The sequence below is a fragment of the Schistosoma haematobium genome, chromosome 1 (assembly GCF_000699445.3).
Source record: "Schistosoma haematobium chromosome 1, whole genome shotgun sequence".
Taxonomy (NCBI): Eukaryota; Metazoa; Platyhelminthes; class Trematoda; order Strigeidida; family Schistosomatidae; genus Schistosoma; species Schistosoma haematobium.
The window spans coordinates 11,244,970-11,268,930 of NC_067196.1; the positions used below are offsets into that span (position 1 = coordinate 11,244,970).

The following is a 23,961-nucleotide window of genomic DNA, read 5'->3' on the forward strand; positions in this document are numbered from 1 at the left end:
CCCTAACTCTAAATCTAAATACTAAGTTTCTCAAGTTTGTAAACAGAAGGGTGGCGAAGAATCGCATTATAAATGATGTTAGTTCATGATGAAAACTTCAACAGTAATTTTTAAATATAATTCGAAATTCTAGTTTATCTGTCAATACTTGACCCTGAACTTGTTGAATTATAACCGATGTCACGTGGTGATGATAACTCAATGGATTGATAATCCTAACTCAGAATACTATCTCGAACCCTAATATGTGAACTTGACCATTCTCCTTTACTACAAAGAATCATTTAGCATGTGAGGGTTAATTATTAATAAAAAAATCTACTATTCCATCGGTACTTCATTGATTTTTTTATTGTTAATTGTATTGTAACAATGCAGCGTTTGCTGGTTGACAGATAAGTTGCTGTGGGTCGTCATTATTACTGTACTTTGACCCAGTTTTTCTATTAGACAGGTGAAAACAATTTGGGTTGTGATTTAAGAAATGTGGTTATTTGGTGAGACACATTTCAAAGAAGTGTGTTGATCATCGGATCAAATGTTTGTTTATTTTGATGAAGATCTGATAAGGAGTTTATTACTGGGAGGTGGTTTTTTTTATCGAAACCATTTCATGTGACTGATGTGAGGAACTGCAGATTATTAGAGTTGAGGTTAGTCTATGCAAACAAACTGAGTTAACATGTACCCACGACTAGAAAACTGTCGTTATCAGTAGTTCTCAATGATCTTATCTTTTGTTTGCCACACTTGGGAGTACGATTGAAAAGCAGAGTGCAATAGATAGTTTTCTTCGCTATTAGTGAACTCGTAAATGGTACAAACTAAAAACCTAAAGGATTAGTGGATCTATTTGGTTGATTTCATCGGTTGACATGTCCATCTTCAATCAATTCTGGATAAAGCGTGACGATAATCCAATGTCATCATATTTTATATTGAGCAACGAAGTAATGTATGAACTTTTTAACCAAACAGACGATCAGTGTTAGTGTTTCTCGCAATCATTTCAATTTGATAAAGAGATAATGGCAACCTAAACGACGAATTTCACACATCAGGAAATTTTTTTAATCGTCCTTAACTACGGTCTCTGTTGATGAATTTCATTTAAAAGTAAAACTGGCTAAATTTCCTAAACGACAAATGGTGGACAGCAACTCTTTCTGTACCTCCGGAAGAATGATTTTTAAAAGATATCACCCATGAAGGCATTTTGAAACTGTTCAGAACGGTAACAAGTAAAACACAAATAATATATTTGGATTGTGATTGTATGATACATCAAATATGACATCAATGAGTTCATAATTTGAGGTAACTGGTATAATCCATTTCTGTCTTTCCATACGCGTTCTGACGTTTGTCAAATTATAGAAATATAATAATTTTTTATCTGTTCATATCATCAATCTAGATAACACAGTACTTCATAACTCTTCTCCGAATGTTCCTCGCCACCCCATGGAAAATATGCGCAACCATGTGATGGATGGACTTTACCAACACACATCTCATTATTCACTAATCTACGAGCTATGTATAAAGGTTCGGATGACTGAGTTTCACCAGCATGTAATGCATTGTTTGGTACATTGCCTCCAGTATATGAAACCCATTCATAACTAGATGAATGAACAACGGAGAAAACATATTATTTATGCAAATGCTTATAAATATTTTGAATGGCAAACTGCAAAATTGAATATGGGAAAATGAAAGAATCCGATAGAAAGTGGTTACTTAAGAAAAACACTTGGATAACTGCACAACATGTTTGTGGTAACTCTCAATTGTCGCATTCCGAATATGAAGGCAGTTAGTAAGCAAAAGTGGAAATCTGTTTGTAAAATGAAGACGCTATCACAAAAACAATCAGTTCGAAATAACAACTGTAGAGTTTTGATGAGTGCGTTAACATAGAACACTGACTATCGATTAAATGGTCAGTAGTTTCGAAATGGATGTCATTCTAAGCCACTCAAGACGTGTAATATTAAGTAAATAATGCGGTCAGTTGTAAATGTTAATAAATATGTGCAAAATTTTGGAGTTTCACATCACAGAGTGACACTGGTTAGACAAGCATTGGAATCCTGGAAGCCTCAGATAATCGGTGTTCACAGTCTAAATATTTGTATAGGTCGATCAAGCGAATATTTGGATCTGATACTTTATCTGCTTTGAAAATGCTGCATAATGTTCATTGTATTGTTCTCGAAACATAACATAAATACCAATCAAATTTCAACTAAGTCGTAACAAAGTTAATGCGATGACAAACAGTTCAGTTACTCTGTATAACATCATCATGCATAATTTCCATTAAATAAATCGACCGATACAATACACACTAAATCATTCAAATAAATTCTCATCTGTGTATCCGATTCGTTATTTGATTACATTACGAATAATTCATATATTCTCAGTAGATATTTCACTAATCTTCATTAGCCAACTTAAACTAATGATTTTTCGTAACAAAGTATTAAGATACTTGAAAGGATTATCAAGTTAATACATTCCGCCTACATCTATTTATATGCATTTGAGTTATTGCCAATGTAAACAAAAATGAATAGATTTTATTCATTTGATAGAACATAGATACACATAAGTATGGCGTGATTGTGTTATTAAATTAATGCTGTGTGAATTCCATATTTGACTTCATGTCAACAAATATTAATACGTACAGTTCTGAATTGACTGACTAATTCAATACCATTCTATATTTGTAGTTCAGCTGTTGAGACCAACTGATCATATCAGAATTTGATAGTAATGTCTTTCCGTGATGTATTTGGTGGTAATTATTTTAAATGCCATCATAAATGGCTTATTCCTATAACTTAGAGTGTTAATCAAAAAGAACTCTTAGTTGAAGTAGTCTTATTGAGTGAATTGAGAGTTTCAAATCTGACTTATTTATGTGTAGTTATAAGCATTTTGGTTAAGATTTTATCAAATTGATCCCTCGTATTGACTGATGAAATGTAAAACTATCGGTCCATGGCTTGATGATTCAACTGGGTCCATGAATCAACTATTCTTAAAAGACAAAATCAAATGAGTTGGACACACGTTCGAATTTTTTTTACTTAAATGGTACAAGTTACTTTCATTTACTTACAAGTGTTCTGTTGGCTTTAAACTTGTGTTGCACAACACTTCGAAACTGTCCAATTCAACTTCTTTTCCACCATATGGTACATAACCTTTACCAAGATATATGGGCCATTTTCCAGGTATCACATCATCATTAACTCGACCACGAATAACGTAGATATTAACATCAGCTTCAACAGCATGTGGTGGAGGGGTTTGTTTAGCGTAGGCGGGTAACCATGATAGATGTGCTTGTCGTCCAGACTGCTGCCACATTCTTTGGCATGTAAATAAAATGCATAGAATGAAATAATTTTTTGAGAAATAGATTACTGAATCTTTATAAGCCAGATTTATTTGTTGAGACTTTCGATCAGCTATATATCACGTTCCTACCACTATTACTAAGGAGGTACTTAATTTTGAACTAATTTTCTTATTATTTGTGGTTGATTTTTTAAATACACAAATGAATTTACTGTTACTGATAATATTAATGAAGTTTTTCATCTTAACTAAGTTCACAAAGCCAGACATCATTCAGGATTTACAGGAAATAAGTAATAGGTGACTAACAGAAAAATCGTAAATACAAAACGTTGAGAAGTCTTACTTATTGAGAAACAGCTTCACGAACTTCACAAGTTTTCTATGTGAGGTTACATCATTTATGAATACTCTTATTTCGACATTTTAGTTAAATCTATTTTTCTTCTTCCTACAGCATAACTCTTGCCATTCTTTTTGTTGTCAAGTTTTACTTCTGTGAGTTTCTGCTGAAATCAATATGTACTCTGAATGACTGATCAACATTTTTGTCTATTTTTGTTCAGTCCTAGTACTCCAGCTTGATACAATTATGTGCTGTTTTCCAACAATCAGCTTGTTCATTTTTTTGTATTTCATAAATCTGAAGGACCCAGTGTTTCTTTAGCTAGACTTTAATCGGTGTAATTGGCGTCAAAATACGTCCTAATTTTCCGCATTATGTTCCGTAATAGTATCGTACTTTCCGATAACTCTAGTTTGTTATCATCAGTCCGGAAACCTATTACAAATCATATTATACAGTCAGTCAGTCAGCTACAACGTAGGACCAGGCACATACATGCATCAGTCCAAGTTGCCAAACCACATTAGCACAGCAGGAAGAACACCGGATTCATAGAAGCAGTTAACTCAAAGGTGAAGTATATAAAGAAAAGATTTTATGTAAGGATACAGTACAGAAAGAAAGATATGAAATAATTTTAATTTCATAGTTTAAGGGAAGACAGAAAGTGTATACATCTACGTCATTGTGATCGACTCTGAGCCATGTCACACGGAGTCTCCAAACATTGGTTACGATAGACACGCGGACCCCAACCGAGTAGTCTGCATCTACCAATATGGCTAAGACTAGAAGTTAGCGACTTCAAGCACTGATGCCACGTTTCGGTTTGGCCGCTCCTAACATTCTTTCAACCATTCCCAACACTAGTCAGCATTGCCCGTCGTAGTAATCGGTTTTCATGCATGCGTAACACGTGGCCCAACCAACTCGGTCGATGAGGGTTCACAACCTCATCAACTGATTTACCATCATTCCCTAATATCCTGCGTCTAACCCCACTATTACTTACCCGGTGGTCCCAGCAGATGCTGGCAATATTTCTAAGACATCTGTGATCAAAAACTGGTAACTTACGAGTATCTTCTACTCTTAGTGGTCACGTTTCGCAGCCGTAAAGTAGAACAGAGAGAACTGCCGCGCAGTATACTCGTCCTTTTATTGATAGACGTATATCTCGCCTTCGCCATAGATGACGTAAGTCGGTAAAAGCCAAACGAGCTTTTCAAATCCGTGCTGAGATTTCGTCAGACACCAGTCCATCAGGGATGCAAAAGCAGAAGACTGTAGCAACTGTCTTTAAATAAATACCACAGCATAATCCTTGATAAACGTGCGTATGAACAGTTATCTAGGGAAATCTACTTTATGATTAAAAGGTTTGAATGTATCTAATAAAGTCAATTTTAAGAGTGAGTACTGTCCCATGATATTACTTATGGATCTATTGTAAGGTGATACATGATCTGAGCTGATAACCAATAATTTTTATCACAAAAGAAATATGTGGTTGTATTCAAAAGAGAAAAATCTAATGGTCACTCTTCACTGAATACAGTGTTTAGATAAACGGAATTTCGCTAAATTATCCAAAAGTATTCGAATGACAGTTTCCAGTTAACAGGTCATTCTAATCGTAATACATTTTATAATAGATGATTTACCAAAATGTTTGACATTCACGATCATCAAAACATTGAAGATGAGTTTCAAACTCGACAAATCCTTCAGTGTTGGAAAAGTAGTCTGTATGCATTTGTGGTTCACAAGCACAAGGTATTTTGTGTAAGAAAAGTCAATTCATTAAAATCAATAATCCAGTCAATAAACTAACCTCTCAATGAGTTATGTTTGAATGGTGAATATATACAATGGCATCGCGCTTATATATAGATATATATATTTATTTATTTGTGATTAAGCTCAATATGTAGTAGGTGGCACAACGTGATTTAGTCAAACCAATATTAAACAATATAAACTATTAACCAATCATAAATTGAGGTCATTTTCGTCTATTTGTGTGTAATTTAAAAATCAATCATTACAATTCAAGAACAACAAATACTAGATTTATAGAAGATTCGATAGACCGCTTTTTAAAGTGCTTCAGCACAAAGTATAACTATGAAATGTAGAAATAGATTACTAGATCATTACAATCTTCTTCATTTCTTATCCATTATGAATACGGGAAATTTTGTATCACAAAGCATAGTCTACTTTTATCATTAAAGCATCGACAGGGAAATTGAACATTTGTATATCTGTGCAACATAATGAATATATATTTAGATGATAGCACTGTGCCGATTTTTCACCGCCATCAGGTTAACATTCGTGTTTGGTTAACTATGACAAATTTTAAGTGAAACATTTTTCAGTATAAAGATTTGCGTAAAATATTGAATATTATTGATATCACAAACCGATCTGAGTCAGACTTTCATTGAGAAATAAGAGTCACTGGATAGCTCTTTCGTCACAGCATAAGACTTCCCGGTAGTGCTCATTCACGACTATACCATCGTGGGGTCGAACTTAGGCCTGTTCGTCCCACGCTCTAACACTTAACCTCCTGAAATTGCTGTGTGAAGGATGGTTCTGCTATGTTTGAAGAAATTACGAAATCACCTAAGATCGGTGAACGGAACGAAGGATCAGCAACACAATGAAAAGACAAGCTAAACTATTCCAATGCGTCTCAGCCCCGCTAACTAGAGTGAGAAGTCCAGGTTCAAGATGAGAAAAAGTGTATTCCATAAGCAGCCAGAAGCACAAACAACAATAAGCACACAACCCAAGCGTACATAAATAGCATAAAAATTTCCTTGGGAAATGTCACAAAACAGCACGTCCAAAAACAACAAATTAAACAGAATAACGTGAATTCATTTTATTTTGTTAGACTCTAATCAGTTGCTTACAACCTATAAATAATGTGTTAATGATTTTATGACAGGACAAAGGCTCATGAGTTATACTAATGAACGTATCCGATTACATCACTTAAGTCAAGTTTATGCTAAACGACAATCTGAAATTTACGGTTGACAAATACAACAAAGACTTAACTGACTCAATAAAAAACGAGTTATGAACATATTCAGGGAGCTGTTGAGGAAGAAAATCATTGAAAAATTTCATTACAATGATCTAAGGCCTCTTGGATCTCGATTAAGGCATATGAATGGCCCACCAAAAATTCAAAAACGTTCCGTCCAGCTAATGGCTATTTTTTCAATGGTTAATTCATCATGCCATCTCGCTAGCTAGTGGAAAAGTTAGAACTAGTTCGTCAAAGCTTAACCTCCTGGTAAGTCGATGACTTCATTTGATGCAACATTTTTATTTAACAAAATATCGCTTCTTGAAACCATAGACATAATTTGCGAGCAATCGAACTTCCAACCCCTACAAGTATCAGAACTCAAACTCAAAAACTTATGTGTACAGAAGATGTTCAGTTTCAAATTGACATCATATACCATCAAACTGATCATATAGCAATGGGAAGTCCGCTTGGTTCTATCTTAAATCTGTTCAGAGCTAACCTTAGGAAGACTGAACTTAGAGGAGTGATCGAATTAATGGTTTATTATGAGAGGTGTGTTGAAGACACTTTTATTGTATGTAATGATTTACAAGTAAAATTGATTCTGAACCTTGCCAACAACGCACATAAAATATCCAGATTACTATCAGCACATTAAAAGAACGATAAATCCTACCTTCTCGGCGTTGCCTTACAACTGGAGAATGGTGTAGCTTAACGTTCAGTTTATCGAAAGGATAAATGGAATGGTGTTTATCTGAATTTTAACTGTTTCTGTCAAATTATTTACAAAAAGGCACTTATCAAAATGCTATTTCACAGAACGAAAAGGATATGTATTTGTTACATCTTTGATCTATTTGTCCAATAATATACAGGATAGAACTTGTCTGGGTCTAGGTTAAGGCCTTGACACGAAAGGCTAACTGGTTTAACCCTGAAGCTAGAAATGCGTGAGTCCGAATTGGGACTAACGACCTTGGACAGACAGACGAAAACTATTCTGTCATCTGATTGGTTAACAGGCGGGAAAGAAGACGAGTCAACTGGGACACTACTCGAATTATTCTTGATGTAGCCAAATATAAAAAGATATATGAATAAATAGATGACTATCACTATAACAACGCTCAAACAAGTTTTTTTTAAATGTGTTTAAGCTAAGCGTTAGGGTAGAAAAAATCGAATACGAAAGGTTACGTTCAAATTACACTAACTTTGGAATAGAACGGCGTATGCATCAAACGGAAGTTTATGCTTTATAGAATCACCAGGATCAAAACAAAGTGCTAGTATCTTACTAACTTTGAATTAAGTGAAATAATGTTCCCAAAAACAGCTTTCGTTGTTCGTCACGGCTTCTTTATTTCTCTGTTCACATTGGTACTGCGATACACTAGAAGCAGAATTAATAAACGATAAAGAATCCCTAATGAACAATGGATATCCAAAGAAATTAATTAAGAAATATGGGAAACATCAAGACATAATGCTTCGAAAGATGGATTTAGATAAAAAAAAACCTATTTTTATTCATCTTGAATTCAAGGGTGATGATGTTGCACTGACAATAAATAGTACTGCCTAGAACATGTCCTGCAGCTAGTTGATTATCTTGTATAAAACAACAGGTTCTTTATTAAAATAAAAGATCGATAGGTACTTTCATGTTACCACCAACTGTGTATACAAATTTACATGTGGCTCTATGATGATAAGGATTATTTGAATTATGGTACAAATTAAGAATCCCAGAAATAACGCAATTGGATCAAGAAGTACTAGATAATCACGAACGAATGTACTGTATTCGGAATTCGAAATCAAGCATTCAACAAGTACAAAGGAATCATTAGTTCGTTCAAACACCACAGGCTCCCAAAGCAGTTACATTAGTAGAACAGAAAGCAGGGCCTATATCCGATTTCAAAAACATACCCCAAACAACTTCATGTCAATGGGAGAAAAGGCTACTTCGAAACATTTATGTGGCATCGGGTTACTATACTGAAATCTTTCAGGATCAATAAAAGAACAGTCAAATTCCATTCTCGAATTTACAGAAGCCTTAATTACTTCCTTACGCCTGTTATCCCCCTATGAAGGAGCATAGGGCACCCATCAGTTTTCTCCATCCAACTCTATCCTGGGCAATCCTTTCCAGTTCTTTTCAGTTACTGTTCATCCTTTTCATGTCTGCTTCCAATTCTCGGTACAGTGTGTTTTCAGCCTTCCTCTTTTTCTTTTCCACTCTGAATTCCAACTTAGCACTTGCTTCGTGATGCACTGTGGCGATTTCCTCAATGTTTGTCCCATTCACTTTCAACACCCTTTCCTAATTTTCTCTCCAACTTGAAGCTGGTCTGTTCTCTCCCACAGTAGGCTATAACTGATGGCATCCGGTCAACGAACATTCAGTAACTTACGTAGGCAATTGCCTAGAAATACCTGGACGTTTTTGATGATAGTTGTGGTAGTTCTCCGCTCTTCATCTTCGTACAGTAGGAATATTCTGACGTTCGTATTGAAAATTCTCACTCTGATATTGGTTGACAGTTATTTTGAGTTCCATGTGTTCTTCAACTGTAGAAATGCAGCCCTTGCTTTGCACATCCTTGCCTTTACGTTTACATCACATCCTCCTTGTTCATCGATGATGCTGCTGACCAGGTACGTGAAAGTTTCCACCTCTTCCAGAGCTTCTCCATCAAGTGTGATTGCGTTAGTATTCTCCCTGTTGTATTTGAGGATCTTGCTTTTTCCCTTGTGTATTTTGAGGCCTACTGTTGCAGAGACTGCTGCTTCACTATTTGTCCAGGCATGCATTTGTCGATGCGTATGAGATACAAGGGTCAGGTCATTTATTACATGCTTCCTCGCAGGTGTCGGGGTCTTCACAATCCAGTCGACCATCATAGGAAAGAGAAAGAGGAAGTAGGCAGCCCTGTCTGACACCAGTCGTCATTTGGAATGCATCTGTTAGCTGCCCTTCATGCACGACATTCCAATGTAGTCGTCGTGTGAATTCCGTATAGTGTTGACGATTTTCTCAGGTACACCATAGTGTCGAAGAAGTTTTCATAAATTCCTCCTATCCAGTCGCCATCAAATGCCTCAAGATGAACTTATGTATCCAAATACAAATAGTTGCATATATTACCTTGTCATAGTGTCTTTATCTTCAATTTATTACATCATTCTTGGGATTTTTCTACTCTTAAACTGATTAGTCTCAAGTCATATTCTTCTTAATTGCCATCGATTTACGTTCAACTACATCATTACATAATCAGTTAACTGTTTTAGCCCCATGATCTATTATTACTATGTCTGATGATCCGGAATCTTGTCTTACAGATTATATTTATTTACACCACTCTTTATGTCTTTAATTTCATCACATTTGTTCGAATTACTACCTCAATTTTACTCCTATAAATATGCAGAATTTACGATAATTTTGATTTTAAAATATTATAGCAGTTGATAAGAACCGAACGAAATAAAATAGATTCATGCTATTCTGCACAATTCGTTATTTTTGTATTCTTTAACATCTTATGGACTGGCCAAGTATGAGAATATCATGTGCCTGTGTTCATATATCACCAAACCTAATATAGTAATTTTTGCTGTTATTGTTCTATTCCCGTTTTCTTTTTTTAATTAATGAAATGATTGCTCTATAATGGTACTGGAAATGAGCCTTCGATGCACTATTGATACCTCAGTAGAATGTCTAATAAAAATAACTTGTTTCTAAATGATGTCCTATATTATTATTATCTTCGTGAAGAATTTCTTCTGAAAACAATTTATGTATCATAACTTTCTAAACGATTTAACCTTATATCTCTGTATTTTACATGTAACATTTCTTTTTATATCAAGCTGACCAGGTCTGTATGTTGACATGGATTCTATGACACAATTTGCTTACTTACTTATATGCCCGTCTCATGGTCAAATGGTAAGTGATATATGTTAATGAGCCTAGTTAATTACGCACTTATATATCCGTGTCTGGATCAGAGGGAAAATCGTATATATGTCTATGCTTTATATAAATTACTATGTCTACCTTCGAAATCCTATAGATAAGCGACTGAAGTTTGTAGATGTGACGATATCAGACTGGTTTCTGATTAGTGATTGAGATTTATTTTTCCCTTTCAGTTGATAATGTTACTAAATAATATAGACTGTATGAACTGCAGAGTTCCTCTTTGTATTATACATGAGACTCAATTCATATACTCAGTAAACCCAACACTAATGGAATACTATTCGACGCAAGAGAAAGGATAAAAGTAAAGGATGAGAATTTAATTCACTTCTAAAAATTTGACTTGAAATAATATATCAGTATACTTACATATGTAAGTAACTGAACATAGATTAGAAAAGTAGCATTGTCGTTGATACTTATCACATTCAGCCTATCAAGTGAAAAATAATTAATCAAACATGGAAATGAAGATCATAGAGTAATGAACAACAATTCACTCCTGTTTGTCCCATCATTTCTTGCACACAAATTTTACTTTGTTGACTGTAAATGTTTCAGTAGACCTAATAATTATCTTAAGCTGCATGAAAATTACTAGTCAACATTTCTGGATCCATGATTCAAGTACAGGTTCAAACGGTTTGCGGAGATTAATGTAATATCGATTATAAGCGACTTGCTCAAGTAAAGCTATTATTTAGAATGCAACACTATGTCTACTGAATATGTTGTAAGTAGTATAAATGCAATTGATATAGGAATAATAAACAGAAGAGGAAATTCCTTTACTTTATTTCAGTTTGCTCAATAAATCGCTAATAGTTCAGCAAACAGGTTTTCTTCTCAGAGTTTAGTCCCAAAGTAGTTCAGTCACTTCACAAGCATATCTCTCAGAATATACAATAATTCCATCACTAATAAACAGGGACTGTAGTTTGTGCTACTTATGTCGACGGATATAAGTAATGTGTAACACCAATTGAAAGTGGGATGCCTGGCAGCAGAAAGCTGAGAAACCTGGATAGAAGAGAACGGGAGCAGAGAGTGATTGGTATAAAAATAAAGGAACAATAAAGTCTGAGACTATCGAATGACGTTTTGCAATAACAAAATAAATTTGGTTGTCCCCACTTGTGTTCTCGTTCACTACAGGTCTACCTCTATACAAAAATAGTCCTTTTCAATTTGATGGCTTCAATCTGATTAGTATGAAAGCAGGATTCAAAGTGTGTTAAGCGTAATTCTATTCAGAAATAAGGGACGATTACTGAACAACGATATGGATGTTCTCTTCAACAACATCCACTCTTAAACCTACACATATAAAACATAGGTAGTTAATGATAAGAAATAATTATATTAATATTGAGATGATAGAAGGTTGAAATAATGGTTAGAAGTCTACAGTTTTAAGAAGCTGCTAACAGCGATAATGTATCGTAATTTCGTTTGTACAATGGATAACTTGCTTTAAACGTGAGAAATTTTTTGACGTAAATGAGCCCCTCCCATTTCCCAACGAAGTATTACTCAAAAAATCAATAGCCAAGTTATTATAATCATTATTATACAGAATATATTTTAAATTTCTTAAAGGAATTCACCTGTCTTATCTCGGTTTATTCAATCAAACAAAGAACATCATATTCTTTTACTTTATGTTCAACATTTCCCCAAGGCATAAGTGCACATTCATATTCAGAGTTAACTTTTCCCACACACATCTCATTGTTTATGGAAGCACGAGCAACATATAATGGTAAACCATCAGTGGTTGAACCAGCCAATAAAGCACCAGCTGGGACTCTACCATCAGATGCTGGAATCCAATTGTATCTGACAAAGAGTTAACCAAATAAATAATAAAGATTATTTTTGAGTTGTAGATGAAAAAATATTAAAATGTGTATACAGTTTGAAAACAAGCATTACTGAAGGGATTATTAAATGATTACTAGTAAGGGTTTCAGTTTTCTCGTTTTTGATGCTTAGGAGTGAACATTAATCCGTCTATTTTACAAAATGTTCATTCTGTACCGATCACCTCGATATAAACATTTTATTGAATCTAGATGGATTGTGGGAAGTAGTGAAATCAAGGACAATCATCTCATCATATTTGGGACTAGTCAATTGTATGTACCTGCTTAACTCTCAGTGTTGTTGTTCGTATTGTGATGGCCATTAAGAAAGTGACAGTATGGATATGTCGATTCAATCCAAATAAGATGTATATTTGTCAACAAGGGCAAACCAAAATTCAGTTCCGAATATCAAAAACGAGATAACTTAAACCCTCACTAGTAAGGACATAAATATCATAATTGTTGAGAAAGTTAATGACTACCTGGATTCATCAGCTTAAAGAATAATACGCTGACATCTACGGTGAAAGGTAATGGGTTCAAGTCCCACTGGGATGAAAGTACATCTAGCAGACGAGTCCCAGATTGAGCAAAACGCTCATCCTGGATTCCACTTATAGCCACAATTTATTTATTTTGACTAGAGATTATATTACCTGGGTTAATTCAAAAACATTTGTAATCAGTTTATCTTATAAGTACAGTACTTTCAATATATTCGACGACTTAATAATGTGTGAGTATGAAAGATATCCAGAATGTGTGAACATTCATGATGTGTTTAATCCTTTGAAGAAAACTAAATGTAATGACAAATCTGCGGCATTGATCTTGAAGTACAGTCAAGTTAATGACATATACTTGAAAATTTAATGAAATTTTCGACACTTACTAATTATAAGAAGTCTTTACAGCTTTTTTCTGACACTAAAACACTCAATTGTACAGGTTGCAGTATTTTCTCGGTAGGAAAAACGTTACGGAAAAATAAAAGCTATTCATAAGATGAACGTATTAGAACTCAAACTGAATGAATATGTAAAAGTGGGGAGAACACACTTTATGGATGACACTATATTTTCTTTCTACAAGTGACCTTTTATAATATGCTTAGATCTGATCAAAAGAGTTGAACATACAACTGTTTAACTAGCATAAATAGAATCCCACGAATAATAGTCTAGTTTATATATATCATATATCATAAAAAAGGTCCAAATAAAATAAACAACTAACGAATCCCTCAAAGAAACAACAATTTTCATCTACTGTCCACAATGATTATTTTACGTAAAATTTGCATTCCCTTTAGCTTAGCAAATGAGGTGAGTTTTGCTGAAGTATCAACCATCATTATAAAATAGATGCTCATAAAAATCCAAGTCAAATAATAACATTTAAGTTTTGAAACTAAGGGATATGTAGTTATATGTTAAGTAGATTGTTGATCAGAAAGTCAATTGCCTAAATAATCAAGTTACATCAAATATCATTGATATAAAACTGTGATTATTGTTTAGATAACTCAATACCACATCGAATTTTATTAAACTAATACAATGGTGGTCTAATGGTTAGGCGCTCGCGCGCGAGACTGATAGGTTCTGGGTTCGAATCTCGCGGGGGACGGGATCGTGGATGCGCACTGCAGAGGAGTCCCATACTAGGACGAAGCGGTTATCCAGTGCTCCCAGGTTTTCCATGGTTTTCTAGCTTCAATTGACTCATGATTCTAACCACTGATAATACAATAGTATTAGTTTTGGTAATAGATTCATCAATATAAATAATAAATAGAAAGAAAATTCGATCTCATTGTGTCAAATAGCTTAGCAATGACTTCAGATTCGTCACATAGATGTACAGTTTAAAATAATGGTAGTACAGTAAAACCTTACGTTCCCTAAACCCACTTATATTTTATGAGTTTTGATAAGATGGTTATTTAAATTTATGATCTTATGTTATGATTTATAAATTATTCGAATCGAATTCGTAGCTAAATTCTATGATTAAAATATTATTTATAGAAACAGTTGCGTTACAAATTTTGTTGTTGCTTACAATGATTGATTTGGAAATACGTTTGTGTTACACAAAATTTCAAATTTACAAAGTCCATGTTCTTTTCCATCACAAGGTATAAAAGCTGCACCTATTCTAAGAGGCAATTTTCCTGGTATTACATGTCCATTTACTTCACCTCGAGCAACATAAATACGAGAATCTGCTTCGACTCCATTTGTTGGTTGATCTTTTCCTGCAGTACCAGATACCCAAGATAGATGAGATTGTCGAACATAAAATGGAGTAGTCATCTTAAAATTTAAAAAAAAATAATCCATGGTACAAGTACATGTTATATAATTAATAATTATTATATAAACTTATGATTCAAAAATATGGTTCATTTCTAAGTATGACCAAAACTGTTTTTTCAAATAAGCGAATTCAAAACATTTTACTGAACGTTTATTAGAAATTTTATGCAAATGAATAATGAAGGAAAATCATTTCATTATTAATACCGGCTATGTTTATTTCATATCTATACATCAATGGGATCACCTACGAGGATTGAAGAAATTAGGTCAGATGACAGTCTATTCATAAAATGATAAGCGGAAGATAATCAGAAAAGGTTGGAAACAATATTCACTTGATTTCGAGAAACGGGTCGACGATTGATCTTTCATCATGGAAGTGACATATTCATGAATGGTTAAAAACGGGAAATTGGGTCGGGGCTTTAAGCTATTCCAGTTCACATAGATAATCACAAAACAAGTGGCATATATCCATTTAAGAGGTATTTGCTTTCAGTGAGATCTTACTTGATCATTTGAAGTAATAAAATATATTGAACAGAAACTGTGTAAAGATGAGTTCTGGAGTAATAGAGCATTTAGTTTGCCACACCTGTTTAGACCATTCACTGATTAGCTAAGTAATGACTTTCATTTCTATTTATATGTGCAGGAATATCACTAAAAGGCGTCCATTCCTTTCTAACTATCATCTTTTTTCATTCGGGCTACTGGTTAAGCATATGTATGGGAAGATTGCTTATTATTATGGGACACTGAAATTTACAACGGTGAATATTTATGAAGACAAGTGACAAATGGATACGAAACGCCATAGATTTAAAAAGTAACATTGTCAAGAATCTCATCCTACACTCCATTTTGATTGCAAAATGCACGTCACGATGAATCACATATATTGTCAGTGTATAGGTAGTCGATACAGATATCAGATTTGAAATCAACTAAAGAAGATAATAACTGATGCAAATATACGAAATACGTTAACGAATAAAATTACCGTTAAGTGATTAAGACGTAGATATCCCGTGATCCTGTGATTTCTTAAAACATCATGTTACATAGCTCCATTTTAAGTATAATCCGATTTTGTTAACAAAAAATGTCAGAAAATACACGTTTGTTTCAAAACGCCAACATATAAGGAATCATTGCAACTATCACCAGAATGAAGAAAATGCTTATCCGAAAAGTGTGTAAGGCTTGGTACTGTTCATACTTATTATGAATTTTGATGCTGTTTAAGTATGTTCTGTGATTAAGAGTTACGTAATTGAAAGATGGTCAAACTGTCTATTCTACACTGCCTGGCTATACAGACAAACTGATTAGATTAGTGGCTTATCAAATATGACGATTGTGAGTTATATGCCAACAGGAAATAAGGTAAAAAATAAAAAAACAGCACAAATTGTACACGCGTAACCACAGTGCAAACACATCTACCTCAGTTGAGGTTATGGCAATCAAATTGAGGTTTTTTAATATCGCGTGGATTCATCGGTGTGACTGGACGAACTAAGTAGTACACTGAGCACAAAGAAGCACTTACGTGTTCACTGAAAACAAACCACTGAAGAATGAGAATCAACTGGCATTATTCTAACCAAGTCAACACGAATTTCCCAGTCTCATTACGAGTTGAATAAATTCCACAAACAGACAAATACAGTGTGCAGTTATGTGCTGAATGAAATGAGCAATCTATTACAATTACAAATATCCGTTATCGATGCATTCCAATTGAACCGATATCTCACTTTGAGACCTCAACACTTGTCCTATAAAATCACTCACTACGAAGTGTTTAAACATGTCACTTACACATTGACTCGCAAATTACCATGACATTAATAAACATAGAGAGGAAAATGTAGACAACGTACATGAATAGAAGTAGTTTAGTGAATGAGAGAACGACCAAGTATGTCCACACACGTCCGATGATTTGTTGACAGAAAACAACTTGACCTATTTTATTCTTCTGTTATACACAATTACATTGGACATAGTGGACGACCAATCAATGAACTTATATGTATCATCCATCTCAGACAGATTCTGTCAATACAGCCACATTCAAAGTGTGACCTAGTACAGATAAACCAATCAGAGTGTGATGATGAGAATTCAAGGTAATTTACTTTTCTGTTGCTGTTATTGTTATTATTATTGTTGAATTGTGGTTATTGTGTGTTTTAGTTATTTGTAAAGCTTGTCGACCAGTGATTTTCGTGATCAATATGTTTAGCAAACATTGGTTATTGGTCTCGTGTAGAATGTTAGGCGGTGGTGTTTATCAATCGAAAGTGACAGTGTAAGAGCAGATTGAATTTAGTTGAATTGGCCATCTACGTAATCAGAGATTGTATGCATGTAACAAGTGTGATGTTTGTGTGTACATGGAGATGAATAATTTCATTTTGAAACGAAATGCTGTTAAATAGGTGAATTCATGCAAGCGTTCATGTGTCGAATGTATTTTGATAAATTTGAGTGAATCGATGAGGAGTTGATTTTGAAACGGAGGATATCAACTATTTTTGGTCTGTGCCATTGAATATTGTGTACAAGATATGAGTGTAGTTATCGAATTTTCTTCCACTCGACAATTTAAAGTAAATTGTGCATTGGAGATTGTTATTGGTAAACTAATGATAGATTTGTGATAATTGAATGAGTAGAAATTAGAGTTTGTGACTATTCCCGAATAATTTTGAAAGTCTCTTCTTCACAGTGGTGGTTGGTGACAGTCGATAAAACGCCTAGTTGGTCTAGGTTTCATGCTATTTGGAGAGAAAGTGGTTACGTTCAATGAGTAGTGGTTGTTTGATGTAGACAAACATGTGTGTGATGACATGGATTGATTTCAAAACTGAATGAATAGCACTGGTATTTGCGTGCGATGATTTTGTGTGGTGAATTTTGTAATCTAGTCACTGAAGAGGATACAAGAAGAATGGTTGTTGTTTGTATTTGATCCGGTTTTTGAATACTGTCGAGAAAATAAACAGTAATGATAGAATAGTTTCTTGCACAGCAATTCGGTATTGATGAGTGATCAATATCGGGACTAGAAATTTCACAGTTGCAAATGAGTCTTGTAAATTTAGGTGTCGCTTGATCAACAAAACAAACAGCTCAACAAACGTTATCATGTATTTGACTTCATGATTAAAGACATTCGTGTTTACTGTCGTTCATGTGCATGACTGACCCGTTAAATGGTTGAGTGTCGCATTTACTTACAACTTCCAATCCCGGTCGCGTGACTTCACCGTCAGAATTGTCGAACCTACGTTGTTCAGTCAACAATTGGCTATTTATATACTCAAATCACCCAGTGAGTAGAAATTGATATCGTGCAACCTTCTAGCTCATAATACTGATTGGGTGCTCTCGATCATGCTCTGAATCGAATATTCTCTGTTATGCATCTCAACTACTCGATAAGAGTTCGTCGTTGAACTGATTCACTTATATCACTCGATTCGTTTTCACATTAAATTACATTCAGATATTACCTTGGTGTATTCTTCGTTCAAACCACAGCGTATAGGTAAAATGCATCTTCACTAATGTTATTACAAGTGAGTAATTAATGATCTCCACAATTATTGTTCACAAGATTGTTCTAACCCCGAATATTTAAATGAACTTCACGTGATGATATTTTCGAACGAGTTGTCAATTGTGAATCGTAGCAGTTGAATCGGATTTCTATGTCTCTCACAATTCAGTCATTTTACAAATGCAGAATTTTCATTGATTTAGTACAATTATATTGATCAATGATATGAATATTTCACTTGAAGTATGTGACCTTGACTGATTGTTTGTTTTTTCACTTTGTGGCTTATTTTAACAATAGACTAATGATGGAACTAAATAAATTGGATTCATCAATAATGTGTTGTAGACGAGAAATATTCACAGATATTTTATTCTGAGTTAGTAAACTGTCAAGGTATTTCTATATCATTAACATATTTGTGTATGTTGATTGAAGTTAACTATCGTGTTCCACTATCACCAAATTACGCTTTCATCTCTCATTTCACGTTGACTGAATACTTAATGTGTGTTCTTCAAGTACTCATCATCACTTGATGCAACAACTATTCAATACAAACCTGAATACGATCATTGGAACAACTGATGAATACAGTGCTTATCCATACTCAAATTGAATAATCTTGTGTGTTCCTTAATAGTTGAGATCATGAGTCAATCGAAGCTAGATCACCATGGAAAACCTGGGAGCACTTGACGGCCGTTTCGTCCTGCTGTGGGACTCCTCAGCAGTGCGCATGTACGATCCCAGCCCGCGAGGTTCGAACCCAGAGCCTATCAGTCTCGCGCATGATCGCTTAGCATCTAGATCACTGAGCCTTCCAAGTTTTCCATGGTGGTCTAGCTTCAACTGACTCATGATTTCAACTATTAAGTTTACTATAATATCCACAAGAAGCCCTTGTGATATTAATCTTGTGTGTGTTTTGATCTTGTAACTATAAGACATGTCGTCAGTCACTAACAATCAAATGGAATTCGTGAGACGATTCGGAACAGTTAGGGAATATGGAAGTATGGGAGTTCGTTTCTCGAGTCTCGTTCAACTATTCATCTGTTCGTTGTTTCGATTTCAGGTTTAGAAAATTCATTGGATATTGCCACACAATCATATCGAGTTTTCTTGTGAGCAACAGAATACAGTGGGAATCAACATGATTCCGATGCTCCGATTCTGATCGAACAGAGTAGAAATGGCTTCCACAAGTGACTCGACTCACCGAATTGTTATAACGAAACAACACTAGTGTGAGTGAGGTGAGGAGACACAATGTGGAAATGGTCTGACAGCTCTTGCAAATTGTTCGCACCCACATTTCGACGATCTATGGATGATTAAATACGAGTTATTAGTACCATGGTTCACAAACTAGATCTTCTTACACGGTCAGTTGGATTTCTCTATGGAATTGAATTGAATTGATCAAATGTTGAGTATGTGTATTGGTGACTGAGTGAACATGTGTATTTGGTGTGAAGTTTGACAACGTGATGTGATGTGTTGTCGGTGGAAGGAATGGACAATTTGAGTGGTTAGGTTGATTGGAGAAAACATTATTTTGGTGGATAACTAGCCGACAATCAGTCACGTCAGCTCAGTGAATCGTAGATTAGATTATATATCTTGTTTACGTTCATGTTATCAATAAATTTGTCATACTTTAACATAATTTCAGAGACGTCATGAATTGTAGTTTCAATGTTTGCACATGCCAAATAGCATCCATTCTAACTAATGGGCACTTTTCACTGAATACATTGTTTAGATAAACAGAATTGCGCTAAATTATCCAAAAGTACTAGAATGACACTTTCCAGTTTACAAGTCATTCTGATCCTACTACATTTTATAATAGATGATTTACCAAAATGCTTGATATTCACGATCATCAAAACATTGTAGATGAGTTTTAAACTCGACAAATCCTTCAATGATATCTAAGACTGGTATGGGATTCCTCAGAAGTGTGCATCAACGTCCCTGGCAATCGGTAACCGAACACAGGACTTTCGGTCTTACTCTCAGACCTCTAGACCACTGAGCCGGCACCCAATAGTGTACAAGGAATCATCTTATTCGTAGGTTTCACGGTGTTATTTACTTGTAGTGAATTCATGATAGAGATGTTTTGTGAGCTCAATTGCAGTAGTTACCGATTTGTTAAGTATAAAAATTTAACTTATTATTGAAATCACAAAAACATTTACTAGTACGTGTAATTAAGCTTATATTACTTTAGTCACAGTTAGTTTCATTCTGACTATCCACTGATGGGATTATGTGTGCAGCATTTCAACATATATTTGAAAATCTCAGTTCTAAATTTGAACATGCATAGAAAAAAATTTACAATGCACTAGTTATTCTATGTGTTCGACCTGCTTACAAAATTAAAGTAAAGCTAAGGAAGTAGCATAGAACATAATGGTTCCCTTTTTGCTTGTTGATAAACGGTTGCTAAAATTAAACACAGCTATCCACTTTCATTTTACACTGTCGTTTGTCGCAATTATTTTTTTTATGTTATCATTTCAGGAAGGCTTTCTCTTTCCAGATATACAGACTCGCTGAAGGTCATTAATACCTCACGAGTTGAGGTTTGTAAGAAATTTATGTTTATTTCTCAATAAGGAACCGTTATTTAGACAAGCCGTTGTTTCACGAACTTCGGTTTCATGCGTATCTCAATCGAGTTATTAGACTTTTTAATAGAATTAAAAAGTTATGATACTTTCATTATTATTAATATACAGCAAATATATTTTCGTTTAAGTACAATTGACATTACATTACTTGAAATGTGGAAATAGAAAATCTTAATCTTTCTGTTCTATAAAACATAGTACATCATAATGTTTCACTTTGTTTTCTTTACCCTTGTAAGGAAGAAGTGCAAATTTTTGTGAACAGTTAAGTTTACCAATACACAATTCATCTTGTACCATAGCACGAGCAATATATAAAGGTTCACTTGTGTTAGTTATACCAGCAAGTAATGCACCAGCTGGAACTCTACCGAAAGATGCTGGAACCCACTGATATCTTATACAATTAAGAAAATAAGAAAAATATGAGGGGATTAGTTGAAATAAACATTTTATTGATATGTAGTTTAAAACAAATTATAAAATATATAAACAATGTCTCTTATAAGTTAGACATACTGAATAGATTATCTGTTGTATTACATTGCAAGAAAACGATAATTTTAAATTCCACACTAATATGTGGACTTAAGTTTATATTCTTAAATTAAGTAGTTTATATAATTATAGACAGTTTTTTTCACTAACTAAATTTCTCGAATTGTCTGGATTGGGAAATATAAACTACTGAATTTTAGGTTGATAGACTAGATTTATCACAATGCCTATAGTTTGTGAGTTCATTTTCTCATGACATTGTAAGTGTGCACTGGAATGATGATCTAAACTACAAAGAAAAAAACATATTTAGTGTAATTTCAATGGTTAAGATCATGAGTCAGTTGAAGCTAGACCACCATGGAAAGCCTGGAAGCACTGGAAGGCCGTTTCCTACTATTGTGGGACTCCACAGCAGTGCGCATCCACGACCTCGCCTCCTGCGAGATTCGAACCCATGATCTACTGGTTTCGCACGCGAGCACTTAAACACTAGATCACTGAGCTGGCCGGCATCCAACGGTGTTAATGTCTAACTTCAACTAATCCACGAAATTGAGCGACACATCTACCTTTGTCATCAGTGAGTTACTACCTCACAACTGACCCGGTTGAACTCCACTGTTCAGTACTTCTCACTAGAACTCCAGGATATATCTCGTGAAGCCAGTCACTAGTGAGCATATGTTGATTAATATCAGATGGGTTTTTTGTGGAGATTGTAGTAATTTCAATGGTTAAGATCATGAGTCAATTGAAGCTAGACCACTATGGATAACCTGGAAGTACTGGACGGCCGTTTCGTCCTATTGTGGGACTCCTCAGTAGTGTGCATCCACACCGTTGGGTGACGGCTCAGTGGACTAGTGGTTAAGTGCTCGCGTGCGAAACCAGTAGTCCTGGGTTCGAATCTCGCAGGGGGCGAGGTCGTGGTAGTTGTTAGTTTATCAGTTAATGATTCATATATACATGGGGTTTTTATTTATTTATTGTTCAACTATTATACGAAAACTAATGTTTCTAAAAACCTAATTTAACTGGGTGTCAATTATAAAGTGGTTTAGTGAAATTAATCTCTATGGTAGCAACAGTAACGTTCATTTTTAAGTAGATGATAAGTTGTAACGTCTGCTTAGGTTATTACTTATTCATCTGTTCCGGGATTTTTATAACATAAATTATTGAAAATTACAAAGAGTTCTGAATAGGTATTGTATTCTATTATATCCTAGAGAAGATTAAATTAACTCAGAACTATTTATGGTCTAATATTATACATATATTCTTATTGTATAACTGTTAAGAAACTAAACTATATATATGTTTATATTCCTGTTATTATAAGCTTTTATTTGACATAATGGTTAATGTTCTATGTTTTACTACTCTTAATTTATTAGTCTTAGTCTCTCACAAACACAGCCACTTTTTGGATTGATCTTCTACAAATGTTATTTTCTATTTTATGGTATGATGTGGTCTGATTTTGCATGTATATAAACCAAGTGTGTTTGAAATATATGATTAGATATAACGAAGGCTGATATTTGTGTTAGGGATTGAATCGGATGGATTAGACAAGAAGTTACTATCTCAAGGACCAATACGAACTCTAGGCTTCTCGTACTGGTTTATACGTCACTGATCCGGTCAATAAGTTGGTGACTCTAATTGGTGATATGTTAACAGGGCACAAGGATCACAGGTTATAACATATTCACTTGAGACTCATTATCGATTTCTAAACACTATATCAAGTTAATCGAAGTTAAGAATATCAAAATCGGCTTCGAACACCATATACGGCATTCATCTGCTGATTTGAGATCCAGTATTCCATACATTATAAGCGAAGTTCTGTATCAGTTGGTCACTATGAAATTTTGAAAATTATCAATAAAATATTTGGTTCTGTCTGTCGGTCATTGGATAATGTATTAAGATTTCACTTATTATCAATGTACGATACAACTTCACAATTGAATTTAAATGAATTCACTGAATTATATTTGTTCATTCATATAATCCATGTATTTACATACACTCTCGGTTGAAATTCGAATGACCATACAGGATATCTTTTTTGAATCATCCATGAATATATATATCTGACACTACTGGGGATACTATCAATAATATTGGCTACACATATGTACAATCATTCAATTCGATTACATGGTTATCATAAAAAAAAACTACACACAACTTGTACAAGTATATATGACGGAGAAAGTACAACAGTGTATTACACATAGACATCAAAT

At 34.3% G+C, this 23,961-nt stretch overlaps 1 protein-coding gene across 2 annotated transcripts; it reads right to left on the reverse strand.

The window, feature by feature from the left end:
- Positions 1 to 1,142: 1,142 nt before the first annotated feature.
- MS3_00002481 (uncharacterized protein) lies at positions 1,143 to 19,349 on the reverse strand. Of its 2 annotated transcripts, XM_051210082.1 has the most exons (6): positions 16,533 to 19,349; positions 14,718 to 14,971; positions 12,393 to 12,624; positions 11,578 to 11,805; positions 3,137 to 8,175; positions 1,143 to 1,625 (listed from the first exon to the last, which is right to left on the reverse strand). In XM_051210082.1, exons 2-3 carry the CDS (start codon positions 14,969 to 14,971, stop codon positions 12,408 to 12,410), a joined length of 471 nt encoding a protein of 156 aa, XP_051073142.1. In that variant the 5' UTR covers positions 16,533 to 19,349; the 3' UTR covers positions 1,143 to 1,625; positions 3,137 to 8,175; positions 11,578 to 11,805; positions 12,393 to 12,407. The 2 variants fall into 2 exon arrangements, with proteins under 2 accessions (XP_051073142.1, XP_051073143.1); XM_051210083.1 differs by lacking the exon at positions 11,578 to 11,805 and having other exon boundaries at positions 3,137 to 3,388; positions 8,085 to 8,175; positions 14,718 to 19,349.
- Between the last annotated feature and the right edge of the window lie 4,612 nt (positions 19,350 to 23,961).

Excerpts from the sequence above, each read along its gene's own strand:
- MS3_00002481 (XM_051210083.1), bottom strand. The coding sequence starts at position 14,998 with ATGGATTATTTTTTTTTAAATTTTAAGATGACTACTCCATTTTATGTT. Across the intron at positions 12,625-14,717 it reads GTATTTCCAAATCAATCATT|ATACAATTGGATTCCAGCAT; the intron begins GTAAGCAACAAC and ends ACTCTTTGTCAG.